This window comes from Ictalurus punctatus, chromosome 18, assembly GCF_001660625.3.
Source record: "Ictalurus punctatus breed USDA103 chromosome 18, Coco_2.0, whole genome shotgun sequence".
Taxonomy (NCBI): domain Eukaryota; kingdom Metazoa; phylum Chordata; class Actinopteri; order Siluriformes; family Ictaluridae; genus Ictalurus; species Ictalurus punctatus.
The window spans coordinates 24,847,981-24,871,398 of NC_030433.2; the positions used below are offsets into that span (position 1 = coordinate 24,847,981).

The 23,418-nt window shown below is 42.0% G+C and overlaps 2 protein-coding genes across 4 annotated transcripts in view; both read left to right on the forward strand.

The window, feature by feature from the left end:
• aff4 (AF4/FMR2 family, member 4) overlaps positions 1-19,895 on the forward strand; it is a 29,524-nt gene extending 9,629 nt beyond the window's left edge. For both annotated transcript variants that reach the window (XM_017493043.3, XM_017493042.3), the window contains exons 2-20: positions 1,400-1,526; positions 5,183-5,965; positions 6,413-6,457; positions 6,614-6,700; positions 7,449-7,479; positions 7,634-7,703; positions 7,790-7,873; positions 8,089-8,230; positions 8,725-9,519; positions 9,969-10,045; positions 10,832-11,057; positions 12,234-12,322; positions 12,636-12,699; positions 13,393-13,529; positions 13,741-13,812; positions 14,550-14,643; positions 14,835-14,878; positions 15,872-16,092; positions 16,613-19,895. In XM_017493043.3, the coding sequence (XP_017348532.1) occupies positions 1,404-1,526; positions 5,183-5,965; positions 6,413-6,457; positions 6,614-6,700; positions 7,449-7,479; positions 7,634-7,703; positions 7,790-7,873; positions 8,089-8,230; positions 8,725-9,519; positions 9,969-10,045; positions 10,832-11,057; positions 12,234-12,322; positions 12,636-12,699; positions 13,393-13,529; positions 13,741-13,812; positions 14,550-14,643; positions 14,835-14,878; positions 15,872-16,092; positions 16,613-16,740 (3,312 nt within the window). In that variant the 5' untranslated portion in view covers positions 1,400-1,403 and the 3' untranslated portion in view covers positions 16,741-19,895. The remainder of the gene's footprint in view (positions 1-1,399; positions 1,527-5,182; positions 5,966-6,412; positions 6,458-6,613; positions 6,701-7,448; positions 7,480-7,633; positions 7,704-7,789; positions 7,874-8,088; positions 8,231-8,724; positions 9,520-9,968; positions 10,046-10,831; positions 11,058-12,233; positions 12,323-12,635; positions 12,700-13,392; positions 13,530-13,740; positions 13,813-14,549; positions 14,644-14,834; positions 14,879-15,871; positions 16,093-16,612) is intronic.
• Positions 19,896-22,203: 2,308 nt separating this feature from the next.
• Positions 22,204-23,418, forward strand: part of shroom1 (shroom family member 1) — a 25,623-nt gene continuing 24,408 nt past the window's right edge. Inside the window, exon 1 of one of the 2 annotated variants that reach the window (XM_017492134.3) lies at positions 22,204-22,361. The gene's annotated coding sequence lies outside the window, so the exon portion shown is untranslated. Of the gene's footprint in view, positions 22,362-22,714; positions 22,974-23,418 lie in introns of those variants that run through there. The other variant, XM_017492136.3, reaches the window with a different exon arrangement.

A 23,418-nucleotide genomic window follows, 5' to 3' on the forward strand; every position in this document is an offset into this window, starting at 1 on the left:
GAATTTATATGAGCAATATATTTGAAGTATGTTCCCACTGATATGTAAAAAACAAACATTTTTAGTACACCTGGGTGACTAGGAACAGGAAATTGTTCAACCATGACTTCCTGTTTCACAGGGGTATAAATATGAGGTAACACACAGGCCAAATTCCCCTAGTCATTCATAACAATGTTTAAGAGCGAGGAATAAAGCTGTGATGTGCGGCAAAAGGTTGTTGAGCTTCACACAATGGGGTGTGTCTATAAGAAAATAGCACAAGCATTGAAAACGCCCATTTCACCATCAGGGCAATAATTAAGAAGTTCCAGTCCACTGGAAATGTTATGAATCGGCCTGGAATTGGACGCGTGTCTGTATCGTCTCAACGCACTGTGAAGAGGACGGTTCGAGTGGATAAAACATCTCCAAGGATCACAGCTGGAGAACTGCAGGAGTTAGTCGTGTCTTGGGGTCAGAAAGTCTCCAAAACTACAATCTGAAGTCACCGACATCACCACAAGCTGTTTGGAAGGGGTTCAAGAAAAAAGCCTCTACTCTCATCCAAAAACAAACTCGAGCGTCTTCAGTGTGCCGACACTACTGGAACTTCAGATGGGATCGGGTTCTACGGTCAGACGAAACCAAAATAGAGCTTTTTGGAATAAACACAGAGGTGGTTTTGAAGCACACATGAAAACCTGACTGCCTCTGCCAGAAAGCTTCAAATGGGCCGTGGTTGGATCTTCCAGCAGGACAGTAATCCAAAACATACATCAGAATCAACACAAAAATGGTTTACTGACCACAAAATCAAGGTCCTGCCCTGACCATCCCAGTCCCCTGACCCGAACCCCATAGAAAACCTGTGGGGTGAACTGAAGAGGAGAGTCCACCAGCGTGGACCTGAAATGTGAAGGATCTGGAGAGGTTCTGTATGGAGGAACGCTCTCAGATCCCTCACCATGTGTTCTCCATCCTCATCAGTGTTATAGGAGACTCAGAGCTGTTATCTTGGTAAAGGGAGGTAGCACAAAGTACTGACTAAGAGTGCCAATAATTGTTGCACACCTATATTTAACTTTTTTTTTGTTTGTTTTTTGTTAAACCTGTGTTGTTTTGTAATTGTTCGATATCCATGAGAGCAGAATATTTTTGTGACTTTTTTTTTTTTTTAAACAAAAGAGCAAAAGGTTGAACAAAGAATTTTTCTTTGCTCATATTTACCAAGGGTGCCAATATTAATGGAGGGCACAGTATCATCAGTATTTCTATATGATGTGATATTTCTACACTGATATTGTGATATTGCTCCTTGTTCTCACGCGACTGGTTCAGGGTTTAAATGTAGGCCGAGTTTTTGGAAAGCTGCTGTTCCCCTCTTCTCCACGCTTAGTGACTGTGTCTCTGTTGTTAGCAACATGAACCGTGAAGACCGGAATGTGCTCCGTATGAAAGAAAGAGAAAGGAGAAATCAAGAAATCCAGCAGGGAGGAGAGGCCTTTCCAGCCAGCTCCCCCCTCTTTCCCGAACCTTATAAAGTGGTAAGTTTATTCGCTCCTTCTCTCTCTCTCTCTCTCTGTATTTTAACTGTAATGAGTTATTTTGATCTTTAGTGAGATTGCTGGTGTTTATGATGATCATGTCGTGAGAGTTATTACACGGTGAGTGTTGTAGTTCAGTGTTCCAGTCTGAGTGCCGTGTTGTTTTTGACCTAAATAGCTGCTGTGAAGCTCAGAAACCTGGAGCTTTGCACCGAGATTGAGTTTCAGAGCTTCTCTAACAGATTACTCTCCTTTTCCTGTTCCTGTAATGCCTCGTAAGTGTTTCTCTCTCATCATCCCCCTCATTAAACTCCTGAACTACACCCGGACTGTGTGATACTGAGTTGTTGTTGTTGTTGTTGTTGTTTTTTCCCTGTTCTCACAATTTATCGTTTTAAAAAAGTCTCGACAAAAGATCTGATCATCCAGAACAGACAGGAAGTGATCATTTCCAGCATGTCGGGTGTATGGAGGAGTAATAACACAGCTGTGCGGTCAGGAACTGCTTAACGGCAGAGCCAATCACCAAAACTGCAAGCTCTGCTTGAATGGTGGATTTATAGTTTAAAAAAAAAAAAAAAGTAGTACATTTTGGGTATAAATCCTTTTATAAATCGGTTGTGTAACGTCCACATGGCCGACATTTTTACGTTTGCAGCGTTTGAACATGTCCGAGTGCCGACCCGTGCAGCACAGCGAAAAGACCCACGTTTCTAATCACTTTCTATTCATCATCCCTGTTAACGTTCATTTTTTTACTCGTTACACCCTGATGTTGAGGGAATTTATGATGTTTTCAGGTCAGAATTTGCCTTTATTTCACTTTCAAAACTTCAGAAAGCCAGACGTGCCCTTTAAAAAATAAATAAATAAATAAATAAATAAATCGCGTTGCTGTTGGAATATTCAATCTCAAAATAATTTATTCCTCTTTCTGCAAAAACCACTTCAGTGACCTCCATAATGAGCATGTTATAGGAATAACGCACTCCAGAGCATGCACTTATAGGAAAATGATCCCCACCGGGGTGCTGTGAGGTCACCTCGCTGAAGTGGTTCGTTCCGCTCATACCACAGCCGTTTACCAACAATTACACTGTTTGCTTTTATTAACGAACGACACCCCGCGCTGTTTAACGGTTTAGTGTAGATACAACGTTGTGGAACGTCCGAGAGACGAGTTCCTGCTCTCACTTACAGTATTCAGCGTCAAACAGTCTCTCTCTCTCTCTCTCTCTCTCTCTCTCTCTCTCTCTCAGCTCGTCATTTTACTGAGAGTGTAAACTCCAACGTCTTGAACACTTTTCTGTGCTGTTAAACTTCACAAAGCACTGACACTGGAGACTCCTTCCATAAACATTAAATAAAGGTTTCCTGGTTTATTAAAGTCACCGCATGGACGATTATAAGTTTTCCTTTGTTTAATGTTTTATTCAAATGGGTTTATGATTCATGTTGGATTTTGTGGAGCGTGCGCCGTACACGGATTTAAATCCGTGTCTCTGGCTGAAGTCCGTTCCAGGTAACGGTCTGATTGCAGCTGAAAGTTGTTGAGATTGGAATATAATCAGATGCAGAGCTTTCAGAGAGACTCGTGTCTAATCTTCTAACCTAATCTGCACCGGAGCGGGTTCTGGTGGAACCGAATACGTGTGTGGTTCCAGAAGAGGAGAGTAAGAGAGTAATGTAGGAGATGAGCTGTACGTTGTTCTCTGAAAGGTCACGAAAGGTTAGGAAAGGTCACGCTGGTGCTTTCCACACACTCTTCACTCTGAATAACAGAAATCCCCTTTTACTCGTTACAGCCTTGAGTGTTAATCAGCAGAGAAGAAACGTTGTGAACTTTTCCTGCATTACTCATAAAACACGGTCTGATCTTCATCACCATGTAGTCAGCATTACAGCTCCACATACGCACGCTGCTGAACGCGATGAACATCTACAGAGTGAGTTTGTTCACACTTTATCCCGTAGCACACTGTTGGGGGGGTCAGAGGTTTCGTAGTGGTGTTCAGGTGATGTCCCCTGGATAAAAAAAAAAAAAAAAAATGACCTCAACTTCTTCCACATCAGATGTGCTCATATTTAAACCTGCACTTGGGGAGATCGGTCAGTTTTTGGCAAGATTAGGTCTCTAAAGGTTAAACAGGGGAAGCTGAATAAAGTGTTTTAATGCTATTTGAACTTGGGTTTCCTCAGCCGTGTAATACACTTAGGCTTTTAATGTGGATGAAATCGTTTGACATGCCCTGACGCACAGAAAACAGTTATTGTGATGCGTTTAATTCAGAGAATCTCTCTTCATACATCTGCGTGTCTGTGTTTTCAGTTCGCTCGGTAATCTGTAACGTTAGAACCGTTCACGTAAACACCATGACGTGTTCTCCGAAATCAGTCTCGTCTCTTCAAGAAAAATCTGTTCAAAACAAACCTGGAGGACTTCAGAAGAAGAATTGTAGATACGCACGATGATTACGCAAGACTAAAGCGTGTCTAAATACACAAAGACAAATTTTTTGACAAAATGGAGAACTACAGCAAACATCCCTGCATGGTGCAGTGGCGATCAGGGTGGAAAGAACCCAAGTGTAATGGAGGAAGATCTGCAGAAATGGCTAGAACTTCTGAGCGAGTTCTGTTCATGGGTCTGCTGTAAGAAAAAGAGTCAGTAATGTAACAGGTGTTAACAGAAAGACGGCGGAGGAAACCACTGCTCTCCAAAAATAAATCTGCACGTCTCCAGTTGAGAAAAGACCACATGCGTTTAGTTCTGTGCACAAAGAGAACAAAGGAGAACGTTTGCAAACATAAACAATGCTAAGTTTGGTTTTGGTGGTGGGAGGGGTGGGGGGGGGGGGGCAGCTCGGCCTCTGCTCACATACACCAAACCCTCACCCACAGCTGTGAAGCATGGTGCATCAGGGTTTGATCAGGTTCCTCACTGAGGTTCACAGAAGAATATCAGGCCAGTGGCCCGTCACCTACAGCGTCACCGAGAACAACACGACAACCAGACAGCCCAGATGAAGTGCTGTCACGTGACCTGAAGACGGCTGCACGTGCAAGGACTCTTTGTATAGACGAATGTTCTCAAAGTCCTCCTCACCATTAAACTAAAAAATATCTATCTATCATCAAATATTATAGAGTTGCAGTGGGACTCGGGTGACCTGATACGCCCCGATCACGTTCTCATCATTTACGTGACGGTACGTGATATATACCCTCGATCTGAATGTTTATACGCCGACGCAGCGTCTTGAACGACGCACCAGTTCATCACCTTACACAGAAGCGTACTGTCTGATATCCTGCACAACCGGTCAGTACACTACTACTCAAACTGTACTGTTTACTCACTGCTCTTCCTCATCCTCATCCTCTTCAATACATGAAACGTTCTATACGTCCTGTAGTTACACTGAGACGGTGTTCATACACTTTTATACACACGTATGTATGTTGAATTATGTTGGTTGGAGTTTCTGATGTTTTAGCAGGTCATGTGATGTAATGCCTCCGTACCTCCTTCACGCTGGGGTGAAGATGTGTTTCGGAGACTCTGTAGTTTGTAACAGATTTATTTATTCTTGCGCGTTTACGCAAACCATGTTCTTCTTCAAAAAAAACAGCTTGTGTTTTGTTTCTTTACGCAGTCCAGCAAGGAAGACAAACTCTCGAGTCGCATCCAGAGCATGCTAGGAAACTACGACGAAATGAAAGAAATCATCGGTGAGCCTCCCATGTCCAAACTCCTGGCCAAAGGATCGAACACTTCCTCCTCAGAGGAGAAGTCTCTGTACGCCGAGCAGCGAGGCGGAGTCAGCCAGAATCAGAGCAACAAATGGACTCCTATCGGTTCAAACTCCGGAACCTCTTCCTCATCTTTATCCAAGTCCCAGAACCGCTCAGGTTCGTCCAATCAGAGCGGCCACGGCACGAGCCAGCGCAGCGGTGCTAACAGCCAGCGGCACGAACGCGAATTCAGTAGCAAGAAATCCAGCAAACATGAGCACAAGGGCTCCACGAACTCGAGCGGACACTCGCGCTCGCTAGCGGTCGAGCAGCACGGCAAGGAGCGCTACCACTCCAAATCGCCCAGAGACCGCGAGGCCAACTGGGACTCGCCATCCAGAGTGCACTCCTCCTCCTCCGCTTCCTCCGCCTCTGCTTCATCGTCCGCCTTTCCCAGCGGGCAGCACTCAGGCCAGGCTTTTCCTCCCTCGCTCATGTCCAAACCCGGCTCCATGCTGCAGAAGCCCACTGCTTACGTCAGACCGATGGACGGTCAGGAGACGGCCGAGCCCAAGACCTCCTCGTCCTGCTCCGCTTCCTCCTCGGAGTCGTACGGAGGCCAGTCGCATGGCAGCAGTGTCGGAGAGATGAAGGCCAACGGAAAAGCGGCGCTCACCAAGCTCAAGATCCCGGCACCGGTAGAGGTGAGATCAGAATATTTATCCCCGTGGGAACGTTAATATAAATCTCATCACGTGTGCTAACTGTGTGAAATGAATTTGTGTAGAAATAAAACAGCTGACAGTTTCATCTTCTTAGCTACTGTCAATCAGGTTGTAATAAAATTCATTTAAACACGAATACAAATATATACGATATTGACCATGTATCAGAAGTGTGGTGTGGCGTTATCGATATCGTGATAACTGACGGTCACATGGCCCAGCCCTGACTGTACACCGAGGTTTCAGTTTCACAGCTAAAACCTTTCAAGAGTTTTTATTAGACAAACAGAAAAAAATGATTCCGTGGAAAATACTCTTTCATCCTGATTCCAAAACAACATCCCAGAATTGTGTATCTGAGAGACTTTATTGCTCTGGATATCTTTATTGTTTGTTTTATTTATGAACTTTTGTTTACTTTGGCAGGGAGCTCTGACGGGAGACGTGAGCTGCGTGGATGAGATTTTAAAGGTACAGTCAGTGTTTGTTATTAATTATACTTTTATTATGTGTTATTACTCTCTATATATTAGGACTTATGTATAGATCATTTACACTCTCTCTCTCTCTCTCTCTCTCTCTCTCTCTCTCTCTCTCTCTCTCTCTCTCTCTCTCTCTCTCTTCCAGGAAATGACCCAGTCCTGGCCTCCTCCGCTCACAGCCATACACACCCCCTGCAAGACTGAGCCTTCCAAGTTTCCTTTCCCGACAAAGGTCAGACAGTAACGCTGAAATTCCTTCATTGTGTCTGGAATTTTACTCAATCACCATCACCTCCTCTATCCCTAATCTATACCCCCCCCCCTCACACCTCCTCTATCCCTAATCTATACCCCCCCCCCCCTCACACCTCCTCTATCCCTAATCTATACCCCCCCCACACCTCCTCTATCCCTAATCTATACCCCCACACACCTCCTCTATCCCTAATCTATACACCCCCCCACACACCTCCTCTATCCCTAATCTATACACCCCCCCACACACCTCCTCTATCCCTAATCTATACACCCCCCCACACACCTCCTCTATCCCTAATCTATACACCCCCCCACACACCTCCTCTATCCCTAATCTATACACCCCCCCACACACCTCCTCTATCCCTAATCTATACACCCCCCCACACACCTCCTCTATCCCTAATCTATACACCCCCCCACACACCTCCTCTATCCCTAATCTATTACCCCCCCACACACACCTCCTCTATCCCTGATCTATACCCCCCTACGGTATCTATATTGTATCTGGGTTTAGCGGGGTATATTAAGTGAGTCGTTGCAGTTGGGAGGAAGTGAGTCACGGTTGAGTCAGCTTGTTCGGTCAGACAGACGGAGTGTAATGGATGTCCTCGTGGCTGTAATGATGTAGAAGAGCTGGGAGTTGTTTATAATCTGATAATGTGTGTATCGAGCGCATGTGTTATTGCTGCCTCCATAACGCTGTGTTTGTGTTGCAGGATGGCCAGCACACCAGTTTTGGAGGACTCAGTAAGTGTTCCAGAAATAAATATGATTTAGTACTGTATCTGTATGATTTATTTAATTTAAGCCTTTCATACAGATTATACACATCCAATATAAGGTTGTTGTTAGAAAAATGTCAGAGATTTACTGTAATTAAACATCTCCTCATCCCTGTCAGAAAAAAGCATCTCAGGAAAAGGCTCGTCTGCCGCGCAGCAGGCCAAGGCGTGCGATGGAGACCAGTCCAAGTGAGTTCCGGGGTCTGTTTCAGTAGTTTTGCTACATTTTTAGATGAAATGGTTTCCGGGTAAAGTGTCCTGTACCTGTGTTCCAGCATGCTTCATGACGATCTCAAACTCAGTAGCAGTGAAGACAGTGATGCAGAACAGGAGTCCGCTAAAAGAAACACGTCGGCAAGGTACTGATCCAGAAAGAACCTGAAAAGACCCCGATGTCCTTTTTCTTCCCGATTACTTAGTGTCTGAGAGTCAGTTAGTTAAAATTTATAACTAATATTTATTGAGGTTTTAGTGGTTCTGTATGTATGTGTACAGTATACTGACCTGTGCGTGTGCGTGTGTGTGTGTGTGTGTGTGTGTGTGTGTGTGTGTGTGTGTGTGTGTTGTTTCACAGTAATAACAACAGTGAAGTAGCTGAGAGAGAGGACTCTAGTAGCCACAGTGGCTCAGAGAGCAGCTCGGGATCAGAAAGTGAGAGCGAGAGCAGCTCTACGGACAGCGAGGCCAACGAACCGCCTCGCGCTGCCTCACCTGAGGTACATACACACCTTCACACCTTGCCCGCTGCCGTGTAATCAATATATATCATGATCGACCTAGACAAGTTTGTCTAGACCTGCAGTAGACTCTGTTACATGGAGTCTTGTTGTGTGTTTTAATCAACAGATTATCATTCTTACATTATTTCAATTCCATAAATATTTATATTAATATATCCTACGTTGCCTAAATAAGTGTGATGAAATAAGTCATTTCAGTGTTGCGTGTGTTGGCGCAGCAGAGAATCAGACGATCCCATTTATTATTATTATTATTATTATTATTATTATTAATAATAATAATAGGAGGAGGAGGAGTCGTGTGAATAGTAAATGTGGTCTGTTATTTTTATCATTTTATTTGTAATACAGTAGTGTGGGTTTGTGTATATGTTTATAATACTGAATAATAGAGTTTCAATATGAAAGAGTTTTGACCGTGAGTGAGATCTGATTTTCTAAAAAGGAATGCCTCTCGGTGTGTATTCCAGCGAGAACAGCCTCCGGCCAATAAGTGGCAGCTGGACAACTGGCTATCCAAGATGGAGGACCGAGAGAGCAGCGCTGCTCGCGGTTACAGCGGCAGCCAGGGGCCCAAAGACTCCGCCCCCGCGGCGGGCCGGGACCAGCGGACCACGCAGAAGGGCTCTGAGAGCGGCCGGGGGAGGCAGAAGTCTCCGGCGCAGAGCACTGAGGGTGGTGCCAACACCAGCCAGAGGCGCTCGGTGGGCAAGAAGCAACCCAAAAAGTCAGAGAAGCCAGCTGTGGCAGAGGAGCCGAAAGGCAGCCTGAAGGTGGAGAGCGAGCCCCGGGCCGAGACGCCGCAGCACCGTGCGAGAGCGCCCAACAAGGGTCCACGCAAACCTGCTGCGAAGAAAGAGCCCAAGAAAGAAGTGCGAGCCCCTCCGGAAAAGCGCAAATCCAAGCCTCAGGGCAAACAGAAGTCGCGAGAGTTTTTGGAAACGGAGCCGTCGTCGTCCTCGGACTCTGACGAGGAAGAAGAGGAGAGTGCTCCATCTTCCTCACACACTCCAAAGTACGCCCCCCACGTTTTCTCCCCCATGGAAGAGAAAGACCTTCTCTCTCCGCTTAGCGAGTCTGACGAGAAACTAATGGCGCCCAGGCAGCTGCTCGTCTCGATCGACCTCAGCCTGCTGAGCCGAGTCCCGGGCCGCGTTTATAAAGACGCAGAGGTGAAGGTGGAGCGGGACTCGGCTAGCGACGGCAAGGACTTCCAGAAACAGCCGGGGGAAAGTAAAGCTAATAAAGGCAAGAGGAAACATAAGGTGAGCGTGGTTTTTGTTTGTTTGTTTGTTTGTTTGTTTTTGTGAATTGATTAAAACCGGGTAGTGTGGCTGATGGCCTTAGCTACTTAACTTCTCATATAATGAACACGCATCAAATAAAGATAAAGGCTTAGGAAGGCAATAATGATGAATAGATGACTGTCCATTCAAGAATGAATTAAAACTCTGGAAATTACAGCAACCTGACAAACAACATTTAGGGGGAAAGTTGGTGAGGGGGAGAAAAGGGTTTAATACCTTTTTAAGGTTACAATTGTAAAATTTTTCAGCTTTATTTAAATAACTTTTCTGTAGTTTTCTTATAAACTAAATCTAATACAATACGCAAATGGCTAAAATATGACTCCCATGTACAGTATAATATCCATTTTTGCCAAGAGGCTAAGACTGACGTTCTGTTCAGAGTAACGGAGTTGTTCTGTCTGTAGAATGATGACAGCCTTAAACCAGAAAGCAAGAAGTCCAGGATGGAAGAGAAGTCTTCGCACCATAAACCGAATAAGGAGTAAGTGTACCAAACTGCCATTTTATATATATATATATATATATATATATATATATATATATATATATATATATATATATATATATATATATATATATATATATATATATATATACAGCATTTAACAGACGCCCTGATCCTGAGAAACTTACAGAAGTGCTTTGCTTTATGGTCTCCATCAGACGCATCTCATTCTCAGTGCACATAGGGCGGAGTGTATTGGTATGAAACACTTATTAAACCTGGATTATACTTGCTTTTAACTACGCATGTGTGTACACAAGACGGCTGCCGTACATATCCTACGGTCTTTTGTCAGAAACTTGCGTTATCATGTCAATTAATTCTCACGTAGCCTTCAACAGTACCGTTCTTCTGGATCTTCTAGATTAGTAAATATTTTTCCATGTCAGGGCGTATGTTTGGATTGGAGACAGGTCATGAGGACGGGAGAAAGAGAGGCAGCTCTTCAGCACTGTGCATGGAATGCTAAACATTTTACAGTTCGGATTGGAAACCTGTTAAACAGGGATGATTTGAGTCTGACATGAGATTGTACGTACAGTACACAGGTGTGTGTGTGTGTGAGAGAGAGAGAGAGAGAGTGAGAACAACGCCCCTTGCGTCTGTACACGACATATGACCCAGGCTTTAGAGAGGAGTTCAGTTTGTGCAGTAATAGAGACAGGATTAGTTGAGGGGTTTTCTCCCCTCATTGTTCTGTAGGATTTGGGTCGAATCTGAATGTCCTGGATGTTAATGTATGGAACATGGCCCTCGCTGCAGGTCATCGAAGCGTGTGGTGGATAAGGATAAAGAGCCTGTCCCGTCTCCTTCCCTGACCCTTCAGCGCACGCCCAAGTCAGAGCACCAGGGTCGCAAACGCACGGCCAGTCAGTCGTCCAGCTCACTGCCCATCAGCACCAACAGCAAGGACGTCCCCAAGAGCAGCTCCAGCTCCAAACACCGCAAGGGCGAGGACAAGCAGAGCCGCAGCAGCCGAGACACCAAGGTGTGTGTGTGTGTGTGTGTGTGTGTGTCTTTGTTTGTATGAGTGTCTTTGTTTGCTATCCTCCTCTTGGGTGAATGAGTTTGTGTAAATGTGTGTGCAGGCGACATGAACAGGTTTTCAGTGTGTAATTTAAACAGTTTGTTTTGATTCCGTTGTGTAAGTCGACACCTGTTTAGAAATATGATGTATTTAATTCATTAAAAAAACAAACAGACAAACCGAACAAAAACTTCAACAAGAGAAGGTACAAGAGAGAGCTGTTGAAGTGTGTTTTGTGTTTACACACAGAATGATCAGATTTATTCCGATTCCGTTTACAGAAATCAGGTTGTAGGTGTGGGTTTAGCTCTGTAACAAGCAAGCGACAGTGCTGAGGGAAAAGAATAAGGAAGAATCCTATTTTTTATAAATTATTCGTTATTTTATGAATAACACACACACAAAAAAAAAACACACTATGCCAGTTTATTTACTCTTATATACAGCATTGTTTGTGTTTTTAATGTAAAAAGTAAGCTGGAAAGCAGCCGAGTGAATGATAAAAGTGTGTACGGATGTGCGTTCAACATATTAAAATAATACGTTTTTCTTTTTTTCTTTCCCTCTAATTTATCCGAGTGTCGTGTTCGGGACTCCGCCCCCCTCACCCTATAAATAAATTCTCATGTCATGAGGAGGATGTGTTTTACATAACTGCCTCCATGACACAACATCTGTGTTCTACATTTCATCGTCCTGGGATATTTTTAGAACGTGAACTCGGTTGTGTGCGTGTGTGTGATGTTGTTTACATATAAAAACATATATATAAAAGACGTATATAATAAATTTACTGACCATTTTCAAAGTTTATTGGCGTGACTTTAAAAAAAAAAAAAAAAAAATTTGTGATAACCATCTGAATAAAAACTGTTCATTAAATTGAGTTTATTATTGATGTTTGTAAACACTTTTTACATCATGTTAAATACGGAATGTGTTCACTGTAAGCTTTAGTTGCTAACGCAAGTGCTTGCTTCGTAAATGTATCAGCCAATCAGATTTCAGAACTAAAACTTTCTGATTTAAAGTTTTAAAATGTGTTCCTGTTTTTTTGTCCACTTTGTCCTGCCATGTTCTTCATAAATGAATTAGGATGATGATGATGAATAATTTTACCCATTCCCCCCCTTCCAGGATAAAAGCTGTAAAACAGAGAATCAGCTGGCTGTACCTCCTCTCCCCTCGGACAATTCCAAGAGGTCCAAGCTGCACTTTGAGGACCGGTAATACAGATCTCTCTCTCTCTCTCTCTCTCTCTCTCTCTCTCTCTCTCTCTCTCTCTCTCTCTCTCTCTACTCTTCACCTGTTTTCATTCTTTCAAAAAAAAACAACGGATTCTTACAAACGTAGCTGACGGTTTAACGTGTGGAAACCCTCGCCTGTAAATCCAGGAACCGACAGGAACCTTGTGTTAGAAGATCTAGATTAATCTGCATCAAACAAAACGGGATTCATGTGTTTTATGATGTCTGATCTCACGACTCGGACAGAAAACAAACCCTGCAGTTTTATTATACTTTTATTTATTGTTTTTAGGGTTCATTCAGCCGACCATTACCTCCAAGAAGCTAAGAAGCTGAAACACAATGCAGACGCTCTGGTAAGGACGTGTTGTTTATTCCTGTACCGTTTCACCTCCTGGTCTTAAGTAGACAGAAGAGAACTGGTCTAATATACCTTAATTCCGGAATAAAACCCTTCAGGACGTGCTGTTTGAGGAGAATAAGAAATGACAGGATGGTGTGATGTCCTGTAACACGAGTGCTTTATTCCTCTTACACCACAGGCATTTGCCAACAATGACCAATTTAAATGTATTAAAGAGCGATTATATTTTTATAATTAATTAATTTTATTTTTTAAAATTATATTTTTATCTGTTTATAGTTACCTTTAATGTTGGTCCGGTGCTCACGTACGTTACAGCAGGTATAAACCGGCATTCCTTCTCTCGACGTTAATAAGAGGGAAAAAGAAAGCGTGTCACGTTAGTGATTACACTCCTTTATATATGTTGGTGTTGCGACCGCAGTAAAAATCTGTGTGATCTGTTACTATAGAAACTGAAACTCTTGTCTGAGGTGCTGTTCTAGTTAAATGAATCAACCAATCAGAATTGAGAACAATGCTGTGGTATAATGTGTATTAATATTAATCAAGTCCGTGTTTCAGTTTATGGTTTTCTCCACTTTTTTATTAACGATGTTTTATTTCTTGTTAAACGTGTGTGTGTCAGTGTGATTCTGCAAGTTTTAAAATCTCCTGTAATGCTGTTTTTTCCTCGTTCCTGAAGATGGACAGATTTGAGAAAGCGGTGTATTACTTGGATGCTGTAGTGTCCTTCATCGAGTGTGGGAATGCGTTGGAGAAAAGTGCGCAGGAAGCAAAGTCCCCTTTCCCCATGTATGCTGAAACTGTGGAACTCATTAAGTACGTACTCCTGAACTACACTTCTGACTTCCGATTTGCTCTCGGGTGTGCATTTTTGATTGCAGTTTCATCTCCAACCTCTAGGTGTCATCATTACACCATGTCACTTTTCTGAACGTTTTAAGTGGAGTTTCTTTAAAACATCAGTGTGAAGTTATTCAGGTGTTGTGGGTTTTTTTACCCTCATGTGATTGTGTGATTTTATTTGTAGGTACACTATGAAGTTAAAGAGTTATATGGCACCAGACGCTACCTCAGCAGACAAAAGGCTGGCAGTGTTGTGGTACGTGAACACGTGATTTTATACGTGATTTTAATGTGTTCATCTTGCAGGTGTAGTCTTTGTAGATACCACAGAGCCTGGGATTTAAATATTTATATCAAACAGAAAGCACCAGCAGTCGTAATGTAACACGCATCCAGTATCAGGATCAGTAACAGGATCAGTATTGAGAATTGGATGGAAATCGGAGTTAAGATTGGAATGGGAATATTTTTTGGAACTGAAAATGTTTGCATGTAACCATGACTGATTTTTTTGTTAAGGTTAATTGTATTATATTAGAACTAAATTTTATATATATATATATATATATATATATATATATATATATATATATATATATATATATATATATATATATATATATATATATAATATGCACTATTTGACTGTCGTATTTTTAGCGAAGTATTTTTTAAGTGACGTATTTCAGTTTAAAAAAAAATGTATTTTAAAAAGAATAATAGTTTTTAAAATCTTTATCAGATGATACTTCGGTGTTCAGGGGAAAAAGAAAAAGTTGTATTGTGTCGCCTCTAGTTTCAACTTTTCCGTTTGGTATTTAGAGAAAACATGTTTATGAACCCAGTCGAGCTGTACGGGATTTAAATATTAAAGAAATTCATAATTCAGCTGCGACGCCTACATTTATTAAAGAAGAACCAAATCTGTAACCTCTCTCTCTCTCTTTGTCTCTCTGTCCCTCTCTCTCCCTCTCTCTCTCTCGCTCCATGTAGCTTGAGATGTCAGTCTCTCCTCTACTTAAGGCTCTTTAAACTGAGGAAGGAAAGTGCACTGAAGTACTCGAAGACACTCACTGAACATTTGAAGGTAAATGTTTTCATCATGGCTCTGAATGCAGCTGCAGGATGCTCGTGTCCTGACTCTTTCCAGTCATCGTTATCTCCCCTTTAACTGAACACCGTTGTTTCTCGGATATGACACTCGTGTACACTCGTTTTGCATTCTGTTACGCAGTGATTGTGCTTGTGTATTTTATTTATTTTTATTTTATTTTCCAGAATTCATTGAGTAATACTCAGGCGCCGTCTCCTGGGATGGGAAAGTAAGACCTTATTTTAATTATTTGACTCCTTTTCATTACGTTCAGAGTCGTCAGTGTTTCCATCTGATGAGTTTTAAATGACTCTCTTGCTTTCAAACCTCTTTATTACGGATTTTTCCCCTTTGTTCTGTAAAGGTTTATATTTGTTTTCTCTGGAGATAATAAATCATTATGCTGTTCCCTGATCCTGATGATGGAGTGGATCTCACTGCACAGGATCGGTTTATGCTGCGGTTATGCAAATTAGAGATTACGTTAGCAATAAGACGCGTGTTATTCATTTGTATGCTAATTAGAAGGGTTTCAGTTAAACTCACTCATTTACTGGCCGTTTTTGAGAAGTAGTAACTGCTGATCGTACCGGGCACATGAGTGTGTAGCTATATGATGCTAAAAATGACAAATAGATTCGGAGATATTCTTGTTTTAAGTTTTATAATTTAGCGTTTCCAGCAAAATGCAAAAAAGAAAAAAAAAACCTTTTGATTCATACTTCATACCTCATGATCATTTTATATGCCCTTCCCCCTGGAGCAGTAAACATGGTTCATCAGTGTGTGGGTCCCCCCCCCCCCCCCCCCCCCTCTCTCTTCACACACCATTCCCTTCTCCTAACATCACTCAGTTTGAGGGAAATAATAGTTGGCGTTTGTGAAGAGGGAGGGGCTCGTACGAGGTGGTGGTTATGTGACAGGTGATTTTTGGAGCTGTTTTACCAGCTTGAAGACTCAGTAAAAGACTCTCGCTAATCTCTTCACTGTTCTTCGTATTTAGCTAGCTCACTGTCAGGTTTGTTTAGATTGGGTGGGGGCGTGGCCTATCTCAAACGCTATTGGCTGTTGTGCAAATCAAACACCAACACATCACTTCCTGTTTCAGAAATAAATGTCAACATACAGAATCAAATCACAGCTAAGACACCATTTCATGTGAATTTTAATGCATTAACTCTGGCCTTTCTGCCCGCTTCCGCTTCCTCTTCCTGTCCTCCAGTAAAGCGGTCGGTATGCCGTCCCCAGTGTCGCCCAAAGTGTCTCCAGGCAGCGCAGGCAGTTACTCCTCCAGCAGCTCCTCGAGTCAGAGCAGCAGCTCCTCCGTCACCATCCCACAGCGCATCCACCAGATGGCCGCCAGCTACGTGCAGGTCACTTCTAACTTCCTCTACGCCACCGAGGTGTGGGAGCAGGCCGAGCAGCTGGCCCGGGAGCAGAGAGGTACGAGCAGGACATCAGAGTTATTTTCCAAAACCATCAGATCCTGTGTTTTATTAATATTCAGTATTCTAGATTTTGGATTCAAAGTTTTATGTTGCTGCATAGATTTATAAGATGAAGGATTAAAATCCGATACTGCTGCCGAAAATCGTTGTACACTCCCTGGTTCATGGCTGCGTGAAGGAGAGAGAAATACTTTGATTTCAACAAAAGCCTCAGCAGCGAAAACAAAACGGGAGAGAATTTATGTAGTACTGATTCTCAAACCAAAAGACCGTAAAGAAATGTTTGGAAATTGTCAAAACTAGCACACGTCAGTACCTTACATTTATCTGAACTGAATCAGAAGTGAGTCGATTCACTTCGGTGCTGAATCAGAAGTGGATCAAAGTGTATCGAATCATTACTTATCATTTTTATCGTATTGTGTATCTCTAAAAGACCTCCAGGGATTCACACCCAAACAAATCATGGCTCATGTGCTGAAACCCTAACCCCCCCTCCCCTCTCTCACACACAGAGTTCTTCATTGAGCTAGATAAAGCGATGGGCCCGCTGATCTTCAACACCAGCAGCATGACTGAACTGGTCCACTACACACGGCAAGGACTCCACTGGCTACGGCTCGACGCCAAGCTCGTCTCATAACACTCTCCCACCTCTTCTTCCTTCTTTTCTCTCCTCCCTTTCTTGCCTTACTCACATTTATTTAATCTGCCTCAGACATATGTGACACTGTGTCCATTATCAATACCAGCTTGCCAAAAAAAAAAAAACAACAAAAAACTGAGCAAAGCAACACTGAGTGCTATTTGGATAGCCCCGCCCCCTCTCTGCTACTCCTTCATGGCGAGGTGACCAAACGTCTTCATCAGCGGAGCGTCGTCAGGCTGCAGCGTCTCGTCCCGCTGGAAAACAAAAAAAGCCATCTTTTTTTTCATTTTTTTTCTTTTTTTTAATCTTGACAGCTGTGAACACTTTTTATGGTCTCTCTCTCTCTCTCTTGTTTTTTTTTTTTTTCTTTCTTTTTTTTAACCAGCGTACCTCCCTTTAACCAAAGGTGCTTTAAATAATAAGGGTTTGTCCTTCTCTCTCTCTTTGTGCCTTGTATATGATATACAGGAATCTTGTCTGTGCACACGGGCCGGTTGTTGAACCGGGTTGAATTGTTAGACAGGAAGTGTGTGACATGGGGCAAGGCTGCGGAATGCTAGTGACTTAATCCGTAAAGCAAGCATTCCATTCGGTGCACGGAAACCGGCGTGGCCGAGCTGCATCACAGAGAGAAATATCATAACATGCACAAAACATCATCCGTCTACGCAGACGCCGAGTCTCGAGCGTGTCGTCTCTCAACACGTCAGCGACGACCAAAAGGACCTGAAGCATCACCAGTTTAACCCCCAGACTGCCCCGCCCCCCGCCCCCCCCATCCTCCGTCGTTTTCCCTTTTTCTTCCTCTTCACGTGGACGGTTATTTTTTTTCCCCGGATCGTAACACACGTGATTTCTACTCGCTTTTAGATTTCTAGAAGAATCTGTTTATCCTCTTCCTAAGCACATGAATATTTTATTACTGCCGCTTCACTTCTCAACTGTGTGTGTGTGTGTGTGTGTGTGTGTGTGTGTGTGTGTGTACACAGTATATATATTTTATTTAGATACAGAAAGTTGTCTTTGTCTGAATGACATTTTCACTCACGGAATAATGCTCTTCGTCGTCTTCTTCACCTTGATTACAGGGTTGTATTATGGGATGTATATGAAATTGCCATATTTAAGTATTTAATACCACTCTCGGGATTTTCGTTATAGCATCATAGTTGATTGTCTATTATAACAAATCATTTAACAGGAAGGAGACACATAAGGAATATATTTATTACACATACTTTATATTTATAGTTTCTACATGCAGCACAGTACACAGTATATTGCATATTAAGTTGTTCTGGCCAGAAAATATAAGCAGATTTACTCATTTAAAAAGAAAAAAGAAAGGAAAAAAAAAAACCACAAAGAAGTGTGTGTGTATTTTTCCGTAAGGATTTGTCCGTGCTGCAGTACGTCTAAGCTAAACGTGTACAAACTAACGTGGTACAGGAGAGGAGGATTCATATCTCGTCAGTCTGCAGCGTATTAAATGCTGGAAATCTACCATCTTTTGCACTAGAAATGTTTTTGTTTTGTTTTTTATTCTGTCGGCTCCCGGTTTTCTCTGTAGGGACAAACTGTTATTTCTTCTTGCACTCGTTCAGAGTCGAGGAAGAAATCAGTCTATGCAGACTTTTTTTTATCGGCTCTCTCGGCTAACTCGGGCAGTAGTTCAGCAATTACTTCAGCTGTGTTTTCACAAAGTATTAAACATCGACGTTAAAGCGTGACTCTAGCTACTTCCTTCTTTATAATATAATATAATATAATATAATATGTAATATATACGGTTCTTGTAAGGGACAACGCACCCAAAGATATTCTGCGTTTGCCTTCGTTCAGATTTGTGAATTTCTCGACTTTTCTGACACGGAGAAATCGTGCTTCATGTTTGTCGAAGTTAAATTGCCAAAACGATGTTAGAGGGTATTATTATTATTATTATTATTATTATTATTATTATTATTATTATTATTATTATTATTATTGATTCAATAACGTGTGCTTTTTTCTGGCGTGGAAAGGAATGTAGCATTTTTACGGTTCAGAATATTAGGAGGCGAATGCAGACGCGTGACCAAGAACTTCGGGTGGAATTTTTAAGACTCTATTTTTAAAGTTAGTTTGAATGAAATGACCGTTACACAGAGCCTAAAGATCATCAACAGGGTTTACTTGTTTGCATTTTTAACTTGCGCACTACACTCATTAGAAGTTCCAAGGTGAGCAGAACTTTAGCTGATTCACTGCTGTGGCGAATATATATATATATAATATATAAAAATTTCCTTTATAAGCAACATCTAGCTTTTTTCCTTCAATTTATTTTTTTTTTTTTATAAAGAGTTTTTTTAATGGAATAATAATACACTTGTATCTATAAACCAGGGTAAAACTGTTCTCTGACACCTTCTACAAAATGAAAACACTTGCATGTTTGTATTTAAATGCTCCGCTGTATAAAATGTACATAACGTCTCTTTTAGGGTAAATTTTTATGGCAGTTTAACATTTGTATGAAGTTGTAAATAGAATGTTAATATTAGACTCATCATTGCTGAGCTTCTCTTTTATCGACACTGTACATCAGGATTTCCCCCAATCACATCAATACTGTGTGTTTATTTTGTTTGTTTGTTTTAAAGATCTAAATCTTTATCCGTAGTGCTGTTTTATCATTGAACTTCTTCTTAGAAAGGCTTTGTATGTTTTATGTGATGCGGATCGTTGTGATGGAGTGATATTGGGAGTTTTTAATCCCGTCGGAATGAGATGTTGGACGTGAACCCTTTAGCACGGCCGTAGCCGCCGTCTTTCCGCGACGTTTCTGACGTGTACGTTCAGCTGTTCTCTGCGTGTTCGTGTCGTACTCATTTTAGGATTTACAAAATGCAGATTATTTCTGCAAACGTTCTGCAGTCGGTTATAATCCAAATCAGTTTAAAATATTGAAGAGATTGATCAGAGAAATTTACATATTATATAATGGATGCAATATGATTTACCATTTAAAGGTACTCTCATGAGCCTCGATTATCCTTAACTTGTAATTTAAAAAACACTTTTTTGTGAAGTATTACTGGATACTAATGGGTTTTCTGAGTCTTTGTATTTTGCTGTATTGAGAATAAAATATATATGATTATTGACCATCTGTGTTTTCATTCTCCTGTAATGCAGTGAATACTGTGCAAAGACCTGATCGAGATTCCTAGATTCTGAAATACCGAACCGGTCTCTCCATCACAAACCTTTCCCAGATCAAAGCCCTTACGACAGGCAGATTTTCTATTTCTGTAACTTTATGAACTACAACTCCAATTCCAAAAAAGTTGGGACGCTATGTAAATACAAACAGAATGCGATGATTTGCAAATCTCATAAACCCGTATGTTATTCGGAATCGAACATAGAAAACATCAAATGTTTAAGCTGATGAAATGTACTGTTTTAAGGAAATAAGTTGAATTCAATGGCCACAACACATCTCAAAAATGTTGGGACGGGCCAACAAAGGCTGGAAAAGTACGTGTTGGTAAAAAGAAACAGCTGGAGGTGAATTGGGGATAAAACGAGTGATGCTTTAGTTGAAGAAATGCCCAGGAACAAGTTAAAGCCAAATATTAACCGCTGTAGATTGAGACTGAAGTTACTGTACATTTTTTTTAGGAAACAGTAAAGCACTGCACGGTTTATAGGCTGCTGCAGTGTACATCATTCTCGAGGGAATCTGGAATGACAGATGTTTTTGTGATCTACACGCGTTGCTGGTTTTGTCAGAACGGCGCAAAGCCGTAATCCTCCTGCCTAAAATCTGTGTGAACGCGCGTGGCCTCTTGTACCCCTCCTGCCCCTGTTCCGTTTAAGACCTGCTCATACCCAGAGTTAAGAAATCTGCAGCAGGTGAAAGAGCTTTTTTTCCTTCAGAGTCTGAAAATGGGAGGAGGTGGTGGAGGTGGTGGTGATTGGGAGGGGGGGGGGGGGCTGTGGGAGGCATTCTAACTATTTCTAAATCTGGGTTAAAAATCAATCCATTCATTCAACTTAACGTCCACTTTTTTAGGTCTACTCTGATATTTTCTCCTGTTGTCACATTTGATTTCAAAAGCTATTAAAGTTATTTTACTTTACAATGTCTACATGAATGCATTTCATAATGAGTCTCCAGTGCAAGGTTTAATATATCTATCTATCTATATATCTATATCTCTCTCTCTCTCTCTCTCTCTCTCTCTCTATATATATATATATATATATATATATATATATATATATATATATATATATATATACACACACACACACATATTTCTAATCAAAGGCAAGGTCATCTCCACAATACATTTTTATATACATACTGATCTCGATGATTAATTGTAAGTATTTTCTGGAGTAGAACTCAAACACGCGGTGAATCCTTCAGCTGTAATACTCTTAACATGACAAGCTGCTTGGCTGAAGCGTCGCATTCCTGAAAGCAGTTAAATGCTCTTAAAGCTCATGAGGCTGCTTCAGTTCACATTGTTGTGCCTCTCTCCTAAACCAGTAAGGATTTTAGAAATTGCTGCGTACTTTTAATGAGTGCATCATTGTATTATAATAATAACGGCTCTAAGGTTTCTGATTCAAAAAAATCCCTGCAATACTTTCTAAACAATCGAAATTCAAAAGTTAATGGTCATATACACAGGGAACAGTGTTACACTGGAACATGGACCCATTCTTACTTTAGACTCTCATCAATAAAATAAGATCCAGATCAGGAGCTTCAGTTAATGTTCACATCGAACACCAGAATGGGGAGAAGATCTCACAGACTGTCACACGGGTGTTGGTGTGAGTATTTCAGAAACTGTCGATCTCCTGCGATTTTCACACACGGCAGTCTCTAGAGTTTACATAGAATGGTGCAAAAAACAAAAAACATCCAGGGAGTGTCAGTTCTGTGGGTGGAAATGCCATGTTGAAGAGAGAGGGTCACCGAGGAGAACGTCCAGAGCTGACGGGAAGACTACGCTATCTCAAAGAAACACTCTGTACAACCGTGGCGAACAGAAAAGCATCTCAGAACACACAACACATCAAACCCTGACGTGGACGGACTACAGCAGAGAAGAACACATCGGGTTCCTCTCCTGTAGGCCAGGAACAGGAGCCTGAGGCTGCAGTGGGGACAGTCACCCAGACAGGTGGACAGGTGGAGATCGGATAACGACCAGGTGTTACAGGTGTTTAATATTTTATATATATATATATATATATATATATATATATATATATATATATATATATATATATACACACACTGTGCAAGGGTATAAACGATATAAAAACCTGCAGGTGTTCAGTTAGAACAGTGTCAGTAGTTTGCTCACCTGCTGACTTCACTTTAACCAACATCCAGTCATTTCCAGTGAAGCCTCAGGCCCCGCCCCCTCTGCTCGCTCATTGGTTGGTTCTGAGGTCTCTCTCGCGAGCTCTCGGTACAGAGTCGGAGTCGGTCGAGGTGAAGGTGTAGAAACGCGCTTTTCCGGTTTCTCCTCTCAGACATGGCACTGAGGAGAAAGCGACGCGCTTAACACCGCGGACTGACAGCTTTCACCAAGTCCGTACAGGTGAGGAGCATTTATAAAGGGGATAACAGTGTGTGTGTGTCTCTCTCTCTCTCTCTCTCTCTCTCTCTCTCTCTCTCTCAGTGTGTTTGTGTGTAACAGGTTGTGGTGTCAGTGTGTCGCGCGCACAGGTGTGTCTTTATTCAGCAGTGCTTTAGATTAACGGAGCGAAACGTTCACACCTCATACATAAATTACACATAAATTACACCTACACTACACCTTACACCTACACTACACCTACACTACACCTTACACCTACACTACACCTTACACCTACACTACACCTACACTACACCTTACACCTACACTACACCTTACACCTACACTACACCTTACACCTACACTACACCTTACACCTACACTACACCTACACTACACCTTACACCTACATGACAGTTTATATTGTAGACAAGGTATACATTAGACTCTGAGCTCATCAGCCAGGTGTTCAGCTTTGCACAGGCAGCGTGTGTGTGTGTGTGTGTGTGTGTGTGTGTGTGTGTTCCTCATCAGCAGGGGAAGTACAGTCAGTAATGCAGTGTGAGAGAACAGGAAACAGGAATACAACAACAACAATAACAACAACAAAAAGCTTAGCTGAACCTGTTTGAGGTGAGTCGGACTCGTCTGGGCACGTTGAAGAAGAAGAAGAAGAAGAAGAATATGTAGGATGTTTATCATCTTTACAGTGAGTCTGTAGGGGAAATGGCTTCGTGTCATGCTGATGTTTACAGATGTTCTGGTCATAAAGATGGAAAAAAGAATCACTACGATGTGTTTATTAAACCGAGAGTGTGAGCTGACTTTATTGTTTTGTTCTTCAAATGTGTGGAGACTTGTTTTCTGTGAGAATACTGATCAGTTCCCGGTGAGACTCGGCTCGGTAGCGACGGTTATGTTTAATTCAGTTCAGGAGAAGCGCCAGTATTTGGTGCTTTGTTTGGAGGAAATCAGACACCGACGTCGCTGAAATCCAATCACTCGCCGTTTCAGTGTGAACGCCGAGCCGCGGCGTGTCCTCTGAGTCCGGCCGTGGAAAAGGACTCCTCGGAGAGGT